The 9,365-nt window shown below is 33.0% G+C and overlaps 4 protein-coding genes across 5 annotated transcripts in view; 3 read left to right on the forward strand and 1 right to left on the reverse strand.

The window, feature by feature from the left end:
* Window positions 1-246, forward strand: part of LOC108756114 (DDB1- and CUL4-associated factor 8-like) — a 3,926-nt gene extending 3,680 nt beyond the window's left edge. The window contains exon 9 of the mRNA XM_018499695.1: window positions 71-246. Within this exon, the coding sequence (XP_018355197.1) occupies window positions 71-232 (162 nt within the window). The 3' untranslated portion in view covers window positions 233-246. The remainder of the gene's footprint in view (window positions 1-70) is intronic.
* An 858-nt stretch (window positions 247-1,104) lies between these two features.
* On the forward strand, window positions 1,105-3,153 carry LOC108756137 (gem-associated protein 2). 2 transcript variants are annotated; one of them, XM_018499732.1, is made up of 5 exons: window positions 1,105-1,366; window positions 1,463-1,550; window positions 1,613-1,771; window positions 1,851-2,129; window positions 3,041-3,153. In XM_018499732.1, the coding sequence occupies exons 1-5, from the start codon at window positions 1,263-1,265 to the stop codon at window positions 3,131-3,133; spliced, it is 723 nt and encodes a 240-aa protein (XP_018355234.1). In that variant the 5' UTR covers window positions 1,105-1,262; the 3' UTR covers window positions 3,134-3,153. The 2 variants fall into 2 exon arrangements, with proteins under 2 accessions (XP_018355234.1, XP_018355235.1); XM_018499733.1 differs by having other exon boundaries at window positions 1,286-1,366; window positions 1,617-1,771.
* Window positions 3,154-3,168: 15 nt separating this feature from the next.
* Window positions 3,169-4,712, reverse strand: LOC108756138 (ubiquitin-like protein 4A). The gene is made up of 3 exons (XM_018499734.1): window positions 4,308-4,712; window positions 3,899-4,004; window positions 3,169-3,711 (listed from the first exon to the last, which is right to left on the reverse strand). Exons 1-3 carry the CDS (start codon window positions 4,353-4,355, stop codon window positions 3,410-3,412), a joined length of 456 nt encoding a protein of 151 aa, XP_018355236.1. The 5' UTR covers window positions 4,356-4,712; the 3' UTR covers window positions 3,169-3,409.
* A 173-nt stretch (window positions 4,713-4,885) lies between these two features.
* Window positions 4,886-9,365, forward strand: LOC108756134 (codanin-1). Its single transcript, XM_018499727.1, has 11 exons — window positions 4,886-5,201; window positions 5,296-5,599; window positions 5,690-5,966; window positions 6,061-6,221; window positions 6,302-6,892; window positions 6,972-7,205; window positions 7,286-7,648; window positions 7,847-8,012; window positions 8,078-8,346; window positions 8,654-8,820; window positions 9,288-9,365. The coding sequence occupies exons 2-10, from the start codon at window positions 5,318-5,320 to the stop codon at window positions 8,801-8,803; spliced, it is 2,493 nt and encodes an 830-aa protein (XP_018355229.1). The 5' UTR covers window positions 4,886-5,201; window positions 5,296-5,317; the 3' UTR covers window positions 8,804-8,820; window positions 9,288-9,365.

Here is a 9,365-nt window from a genome sequence, read left to right on the forward strand (position 1 = left end):
GAGGGAGGGAGGGAGGAAAGGTGAGAGAGAGATGAAATTGACTATATACACACTATCATGTTTCTTCTAGCATTTTGATGCGGACCTATTACATTACGAATCAAATTCAAATCGAGATGAAGATACTAACGATGATGGTAGTAATTCTAGTAGCTCCAGGTCGGACAACTTTATCGAGGATAATCTATCCGAATGCGGCGACGTTGAAAATATACAGTGTTCTTCATCTTAAAATTGTTGCTTAAATTAACGCGATTTAATATTTCTATAAGAGTTACATGTGTAACGTACGGAACGTATCTTTTTATATTGAAAAGAAAAAATGGTAAATTTAAATGCAGAGTGATAACTGTTGCGCAATCAAAATTGTAACCAATTAATTAATTAGAAATAGAAATATAAATCATTTAATAATAGATATATTCGCACATTAGTTACCGTGCTTTATTCCTATGTTTCATTTTTCGTTTATTATAATGTTTAATATCGTAAGTCATATATATTGTAATTTTTTTATATTAATCGTTTCACAATTGTAATAAATTTTACTATGTTACTTCACGTAGTGAAATGTATGTAATGATTTCATCACAACGTATCGAAGACCCTTTACATTCTTATAATTAATCTTTTATATCAGCTGAAAATAATCAGTACATATATTTTGAATTATAATTAGTTGGTTTACTGTATTATTATTTTTTAATATATGCGTTGAACAAAATAAAATTAATTAATATAGAATAAGAAAGAAGAGAAATAGAGAGAGGAATATATATATATATTTCAAAAATGATAAAACAATAGCAATTTTTATCTTGTAATATTCAAGGATTTTTTGCCGTTTAAAGTTGCATTATATATAATATTAAGGTTTAGAAGTAAAAAATCGTGACGAAACTTTGCAAACTCGTACCTTTTTTTGTTTCAATGTATACATTTTCAACATCACGATTTAGCACGGATTCACACCACATTTATTTTCAAAACCGCGATTTTATCGTCAGTGTTGAAAATAAAGCGTAGCTACGTAGTATCTCTAACGCATGCGCAATTTTTTATATATTGACGATATAACAGGTTTCTTAACCTCAATGACAAACTTGTGATTTCTACCAACTTTTACGATTAATGTTTTCGTCCGCGAGGAAGAGCGCCACTATTTTTTGTCATATTTATTCGTTTCAGACAAAAATGCGTTGAATAAATGTAATTTCCTCAATTTTTGAATAGATTAGTTAAATTGAATAATTATCTGAATTATGGATTACTTAAAAAAACCGGTATTTGTGGTGGGAGATATAAACGAAGATATTAATTTATCATTACCACCTTCTTCTGGGGAAGAGTACATCAAACGAGTGGTGTAAGTTGGCGTTTTTTTTCTTAGCTACTCTTTTTTTTCATTTTCTTGAATTTTCGAATTTAAAGCACCTGCACATCGTGTTCTGTTTTATTGCAGAATAGAAGCCAGACAATGCGCAGATGTAGTGGTGGCCAATTTAGATCCCTCATGTGTGAAGGAGCCTACAAAAGCCTATGTGGAGACTGTAAGTTAATTCCTATAAATCATACCATAAATTTCACAATGGAATGACTATGACTATAAAAGTTAGCAGGATGTATTCAAGCACCAGCAAGCCTCAGGCCAACTGTGGAATGGCAACAATATCAAGTTGCAGACTTTTCCAAGTTAAGACTGTATGTCAGTCAATTGAAAGATGAGATACTAATAGGCAAGCGCAAGTGGAAATCACCTGACATTCATTTGGTATATACAAGTCTTATAAAATACTTATCTGAAACTTCAGGAAATTATGGGTTATATTGGTTCTTCTTCGATATTGCAGCCAGACATAGATGATCAGAATGCTTGGATAAACTTCTGTTTAGATGGCAAAGAAAAAATCGGACCAACACTGAATACTCTGTTTTGCTTTAGTCAGTCTGATGTAGAACAGGTATTAGAATATCTGGTGCAATTCGTAGAAACTGAAAGAAAAGTTGAATACAAAATAGGCCAGTGGATCTACACGTTACTTGGGATTTTGGAGCAACCGTTGCAGCCTGATACTTGTTCCTGCCTGCGCTCATTGGCTCGAGCATGTTCCGTCATTCGTGCCGATACTGTAATGTTCATTATTTGATCAAGCTAATTCAGTATCAGAATATATTGCAATTAATTATCAACGCTATTTGTGTCATACTATCCTTGTTTTACATTTAATAGAAGATGAATGGCACAAATAGTGTTAATAGCGTCTCCCCGAATCCAGCCTAAATCAACCAATATCATTCTGTATCTCATAAAGCGAAAAAAGGATCAACAAGTTTAACTTGATTGCTTTTCGGTTCATATAATACTCGTTTCTTACAAAAAGAGCAATTGTGTAAAGATTTCAAGATTTAATGTCTCGATAAAATGTGAAAGATATGTCTTTTAAGCAAATAAAAAATTCAAATATTTTTTTCTTAACACTAATTATGTTATTTATTTAATATTTAAAATTATAAAAATATAAGATTTATATATAGTTATGTTTGAATCTAAAGGCACAGAGAAAGTACGATTCAATATTTCTTTTCTAGAATCGGAAATGATAATATAATAAAAACAGAACATATTGGTTCTTTAGGTTCTAAAGCATCAATTTGTAAATTTTACAAAGAAAAGTTCAGTTAGAATTTATTGTTAGTAGGTAATCTATTGCTATATAAAAAATAATACGGAGGAAAGAAAAAGGGACGAAAAGGAAACGCCGAATTTCTATTAACAAAACATTTTTATTGCATATAACTTCCTGTTTCCTCTACTTACGCTGTTGCTATGTCATTCCCGATGTTAGAAAAAGGTTCAGGCGATAATAAAAACTCGCGTTTGTCAGATTACAAAAGATTGAGAAAATAAGAGACTGAACTTTTCTTCTATGCCTAAACTAACTCGTGGTCTTGTTAATATCTACAAAAGTTCACGTCAGAATTTACTAACGCTTTCTTTGCGATCTCGCTATTTCTTTTTTGTTTTTTTTTTTTTTTTTAGAGAGAATTGGACGCGCAGGAGTTGGGAGCGCTGAACTTATTCATCTGTCTAGTAGCGAGATACTTTCGTCAATTAGACTTGGCAGATCCTTGACAATTTCCTATTGTGCATACAATATAATTATTTATGACGCGACATGGTATATGTCTGTACATACAGCGATTTTTAATAAACTTCACATAAGATTATTCTTAGATCCAAACGTAGTAAATAGTACATTAAGTCTTGCAGTATGATCGCGCTTTAAATTACAATACAGTACCAATTATTAAAGGACTCGATATATAATATAAGGCAATGCTTCAATTAAATAAACTCGTATTACAATAATCAATTGGTAAGCGAAAATTGGATAATCTTGAGTGATCCTTAAGCTACGTTCTCTTGGTCCTGGAGTAACGCAGTGGCTAGTCTCTCTAGATCATCGTAACTAAGATTATTCACTTTATTTTTCAAGTCCTTTATCAACTCATTGACTATGGACTCTGTCTCGGATACTGTATAATAATGCCTAAGCACCCGTGAGATCTCTTCTCTCAGTAGATGGATACCAGCTTTCTGTTGGGGCAAAGATTTCGCCTCGCTAGAGCCTTCCTCTGCCTTCTTAATCACCAAAAGATTTAACTTACTGCCATCTTTGATTCCCGGATAAAAACTTAGCGGATTTTCATCTGAAGATATTAAACAAAATATTCGTAACAAGAAATCATTACGATATACAATGCTAGATGAGGAATATTTTCCATTTAGTGATATGAGTCAATAAACGTCATTCTATCTTTCTTGATATTTCATGAACAATAAATAAAAAATATTCGTGCCACCAAATGAAAAGCTTCTGAGATCGAGTGTTCTTACCCGCTAAAGTCTTGCCAGTAAGTAATAATCTTTGCTGTGGTACATCGATGCCCAAGAGATCGCTTACTTTGTGCTTTAACTCCAACACTGTCTCTGACGGCAATATCTAAAATCATACGACATGACATAACGACATGAAAATAATTTCTATGAAAACATTCTTGAGATGTTTGAAGAAAAAAAAATTGTTGACGTCAGAAAGGATGCTCGTCCGAAAGGCGGATTATAACCTTAATTTTTCGCTTTAACGAATGTTCGAGCGTGTGAATTCATTTAAGGTAACGACAATCATTAGCTTGGCTCCATGATTTTTAGTATTGGTCTGCGATGGAATTCAGATCACGAGAGGAAGTCGCGGATGCTTTCGCGAGAAAACGAGGGAGCGGCGCGACAGCCATGCCGTACTCACGTCAACGACGCATTCTTTCCCCTGCAGCTTCTTCACGATCACTTTCATGATGAGCAGCCGACGAGGATCGCGAAGACGGAATTGTTTGATCGTGGGACGCACAAACGTGTGTGGGGCACGCAGCCAGGCGAGATCAGGTTTCTCGAAATAGTGGTGTCTCTGACTGGATCGACAAAAGCTGGCGCATCTTATGCGCTGGAGAGGTTATATTTTGCGTTCACACGATTCACGACACAGCGTCATCAGTATCATCAACTGCTCATTCCTCTTCTCTTTCTTTTCCCTCGGGAATAGCTACACACGGGGATATCGATATACTGATCTGCCTGTCCGAACAGATATCGATAGTAACAACGATGCCTCGTAACAATTCCTCCAATCGTTACAGCACTTCACTCAATTGTAGAGTAGGTGAACGTACTTAGTACGGAACAGAACCAAAAATATAATGTGTTATCCGCTGGAAATATTCTACGTAGTTCGGATTTTGTGCAGGTGGAGACGCTACTGGAGTTCAGTAGTGCCGTCTAAAATGCAGGCACGTTTCTTTTAAAAAGCCATGATTGTCTGTTAATTAACCTAACCTAAATTGACCGACCTGGTTATAAAGCTTAAAAAGCGAGACAAATTAGAATGCGGTAATACGTATCCATATGTTTGAAAATACATCTATACAAATCTATACATTGAAAAATGTGCACTTTGCGATTGAAGATTGTACAATAACATTGATTGTATAGCCTTTGTTTAATTAAGATCTCGTGTTCCTCGATAATATTCTATTCCGAGTTTCTCCAAATGTTCCGAAAATTTAACCTTCAAAATTGTGACCTGAAAAAATAAATATGTAAAAATGTTTAATTAAAAAGAAAGAGATATTTGACCAGCAAAAAGGTTATAATTTAACGCGAATTACTTGTATGAATTATTTTTTTATGATTTTTTTCGTTATTTAATATAATATTTAAATACTTATCGCTATTTATAGCCCGCAAAAATTGACGTGTATCATGGGAGAGATAAACGTGTCTTTTCAAATTGACACTGACAATCGTGAGAATTTCTCGTCTGCTATTTCGTTCCATACTTTTAAGAAGCAAAGAGACGCTTTTTATGATATACTTAGAATTTGGGAGGAAAATCATTTGGTGCCAGGATGGGTGTTTCAAATTGCGCTGGGTGGCAAGATAAGAAGCATGTTGGCGATGCACAATGACTGTACTAATTATTATCACATTGCTAGGTTATTTAAATCACAATTATTAATATCGTGTATGCAGAATAGACATCAGGTAAGCTCAAAACTATTAACATGCTTTATTATATTTGCTATAAAAAGAATATTCTCAATAACGAAACAATCATATTATTATCAATTGTAGGATGATGTAGTGGATGACGAAAGCTTGAATTTCTTGAAAGCTTTAAAACATGTTAATCCTGAAAAATTGACACAACTCAGCAAGAGATTTGTGACTCCCTTACCATCACAAAGTCAGAATGTTGGTCCTTTGTTTCCTGGCATGCAGGAATTTTTTAAAGATTTTATATTGCATGCATTTAATCCGATATTTTATACGCATTTGGAGAATTGTTTTGTACATGAAATAATGGAATTGAACGATACTCAGTTTGCTAATAGTGAAATAGAAGACTCAGGTACAGTTTTTATTATTTTAATGATTTCATGACTGTTTATATTCTATTTAAAATTTTAGAAAAACTACTTTTTTCTGGATTTTTCATTTTGCAGAAACAATGGTTGACGATCAAACGCAACAGAATTTTATTATTTGTTTAGCCAGCTTGAGGCTTCTTGCAAAAGTATTAGGCCTTTTAGTATCATTGCCATATAGGTCTGAATCAAATACTACAAAAGAGATTATAATGACACAAATAGAGATAAGAAATAAGGTACGTGACATAAAAATTCAAATGTTAAAAGCTACTTGCCAAATTCTTTTTAAATAATCTTTTCAATTGTTTTATTATAGGTATTACCATCATTAAATTTACAAACTTGTCTTCAGAATGCCATAATCGAGGGTAAACTGTCACTGACGATACCTTGGATAGTTAAATATTTAGCTATGATGGATATTGTGTCGCTTCGGCTGCCATATTATAAGCAGATCTTGGAACTATTGTATTATATTTATCATGCTATAAATCAGACCGATCTTACTGCCCCTGATTGTCTTATTTCTCAACAATCGGCTGTGCTGCTCAAATCCAGTCTATGTTGGCTGTTTGAACTATCAAACTTTCCCAGAGATTTCTATATTGTCTGGCAAAAGACTTGCAAAATCAAGGAACTAAAGAGTCTCAAACAGATGGAAAAATTTTTTGAAAAGAGAAAAAACTCGCATTCTGTCGATTGTGTGATTCCTGTTAAAAGTAATCTCGACAAATTAGATATAATTACTGATCGAACGATGCGTATGTGCTGTCCGCGAATGGAATCGACTTTCTCTGTGTTTCATGGAAACGGGACGAATTTGAATATCAATTCTAATAAGCATATTACACCTGTTACTAGTCAACTACGTAGATTAGGAGGCACTACTCGTGCAAAACACTTGGAGGTATTTTTTTATTCAATATATTTATATTTCTAATATTGCTCTATGTTACTGTATGCTTAATAAATTTCTGTTATGGCAGTTACAATTGGAGGAAGCCTTTTTCCATGGTCAACCAGCTTCTACTCGGAAGACTGTTGATTTTGTTTCCGAAAGAGTCGCATCAACTTGCGTGAAGCATATATGCAACACCTTATTGACTTCATCGCGAGAAGTAAATTTAAATTCTTTTAGAAAGATTCTGAAACACAAACGTATCGAGAAGGACTCCGATGAACAGAGTGAACTGTCAAAAAATTACTTCAACGAATTTAAGGTAATATCTTTGCACGATTGTAAAGAAAATTTCATGTTGTATGAAAAAGGATTAAGTTTAAATCGTAGTTTGGTGTTTAGGCTTTACTTGTGAGCGACATGAATACATTGGCCAACAACGCGTCGAGAGAATTGAAGGATCAGTGTGAGAAAACAATCCCAGCAATTTGCAAAACGCGAGTCGCGGCATCGATAGAATCTTTATTAGCAGAAGATTCTTTAACGGCAGTCAAGGAAATGTGCATCAAGATTGCGACTAGAATAGCAATGGAACGAATAAATCAATGGATTCAGTCGCATATTGCCGGTGATTCCTTGTTCATAAAAGATATGGAACTTGAGATTAATAGGTTCTTTCGGAACAATAGTCCTGTACATTCCAAGCAAGAAAAATATCACAATATGGATGCTCCTAATCCTACTACTATGATGGATGAGCTTCGAGTAAGAATATAATATAAACTTGATTCAATAAAGAATTTAATGATAATTTAGTAATTAAAATTTGGATACATACATTGATGTATTAGATATATAATTTTTAAAACAAAAATATTTTCTAAAATAATTTCTATTGTTTCTAAAATTAATGACTTTAAGTTATTAATATTTAGACATATTTCCACTTGTTTTTGTTTATAGGGGTTAATATGGCATATGTTGGATAACAATGGTATAGGTTTGACTATTTCGTCTGTATTGGATACTTTAGATAAACTGTATCAATCATTCAATCAAAGAGATGATTTATTACCAGGACCACAGAAAGTTTTGTGTTATCTTAGTATAGATTTTGCATTATTTTTAGGTATGTTTAATACTGAAATCTCAAGAGTGTGATAAAATTATAACTATAATATTTTACATTTTTAGTGGCATATAGAACGGATCTCTTTACGCGAGAAGTCCAGGACAAATTGATTAAAGTATGGTTGTCGGACAATTTAAGAAATGAGGAAGATAATTCACCTATGCATAGAATACTGTGTTCTAGAAATATTATGTTGTTAATGCAAGCACAAAACGACGCTTTGTGGCCAATTTTTGGCAAATTTCTAAAAAGATTATTAGAAACAAAGATAGTTGATGGAGATAATCTGAGTGATCAATGTGTAGCTTTATTCAGACAAGACTGGCCTGTGGTAAGTTTAAATGCGATATAATCCCAATTATTTGAGATAAAATAATGGAATTAAAAAATATTTATGTATTGAAAAAATATATATTGCTTTCTGTAATTTTAGTATTAAAAAAATATTATAAAATTAAAAAAGATTTTTTTAATGATAAAAAAGTAAAGACAAAAAGTAAGAGAGTATGTAACATATACATGTAATTGGACGAAATATTTTTACGAAGTATTTTTAGTGACTCTTTGGTATCCGAGTTGCTTTAAATTCCTGATGTTGATCGTGTATCTATTGTTAACATCGATTTTATTATCCACAGCCTTTGTTAAAACTTTTATCGAAGTGCCTGTCCGAGGCTATTGAAGGTTACAAAGCCAATGACGAAGCGACAGAGAAAGTCAAGTACCTCCTTGGCTGGATAGCTGAAACATATCACGAGATCGAATTTTGTGACGATGATGAACTATAGACTGACGCGTAGTTAACGTAGGTATAGTTAACGATACTGCGATAATTGGAAAGTATGACTTTGTTGGGATAAATTTCTGTAAATATAATTACTATTTTATGTACATATAATATATAAATATATTTGTGTATATTATTGTATATTACAAATATGAAGCATTTTTGTTTTGTATATGTACACATAACGAAAATGCATACGTATGATTCGTTTCAGATATGTATATGAATAAGTATTTTATGAGTAGGAAAATAAATTTTAACTTTTTGTATATGACGATAATTGAAAAAAAATACACTATATATTTTATAATCGACGTTTACACCGATAACATTTCTTCACGTTTTCCTATTTCCTATATTTTCATTTGTAAACGTACGCGTCAAAATAGTTCATCGAGGTCAGTGCAGGGCACGGTCTTTTCGAGATACCTCGAGGGCACTCCTTGCTATGCGATTGTAACCCTCTTTTGTCCTTCACAAATTAGATTATCCACTTCACTCCGTCCCCGCAACTCCGAATGCCGGACTATTGCTCCATCCCATACAATGAAATCAGATTATCG

The sequence above is a fragment of the Trachymyrmex septentrionalis genome, unplaced genomic scaffold (assembly GCF_001594115.1).
Source record: "Trachymyrmex septentrionalis isolate Tsep2-gDNA-1 unplaced genomic scaffold, Tsep1.0 scaffold95, whole genome shotgun sequence".
Classification (NCBI taxonomy): Eukaryota; Metazoa; Arthropoda; class Insecta; order Hymenoptera; family Formicidae; genus Trachymyrmex; species Trachymyrmex septentrionalis.

What these genes read in the sequence shown, in the direction of transcription:
- LOC108756134 (XM_018499727.1), top strand. Translation starts at nt 5,318, where the DNA reads ATGGGAGAGATAAACGTGTCTTTTCAAATTGACACTGACAATCGTGAG. An exon ending in CTCGTGCAAAACACTTGGAG is followed by an intron (nt 6,893 to 6,971) that starts GTATTTTTTTAT and finishes CTGTTATGGCAG; the next exon opens with TTACAATTGGAGGAAGCCTT. An exon ending in CTATGATGGATGAGCTTCGA is followed by an intron (nt 7,649 to 7,846) that starts GTAAGAATATAA and finishes TTTTGTTTATAG; the next exon opens with GGGTTAATATGGCATATGTT.
- LOC108756137 (XM_018499732.1), top strand. Translation starts at nt 1,263, where the DNA reads ATGGATTACTTAAAAAAACCGGTATTTGTGGTGGGAGATATAAACGAA. An exon ending in AATCACCTGACATTCATTTG is followed by an intron (nt 1,772 to 1,850) that starts GTATATACAAGT and finishes TCGATATTGCAG; the next exon opens with CCAGACATAGATGATCAGAA. An exon ending in CCGTCATTCGTGCCGATACT is followed by an intron (nt 2,130 to 3,040) that starts GTAATGTTCATT and finishes TTTTTTTTTTAG; the next exon opens with AGAGAATTGGACGCGCAGGA.
- LOC108756138 (XM_018499734.1), bottom strand. Translation starts at nt 4,355, where the DNA reads ATGAAAGTGATCGTGAAGAAGCTGCAGGGGAAAGAATGCGTCGTTGAC. An exon ending in GGAAAGAATGCGTCGTTGAC is followed by an intron (nt 4,005 to 4,307) that starts GTGAGTACGGCA and finishes GTATGATTTTAG; the next exon opens with ATATTGCCGTCAGAGACAGT. An exon ending in TACTGGCAAGACTTTAGCGG is followed by an intron (nt 3,712 to 3,898) that starts GTAAGAACACTC and finishes TAATATCTTCAG; the next exon opens with ATGAAAATCCGCTAAGTTTT.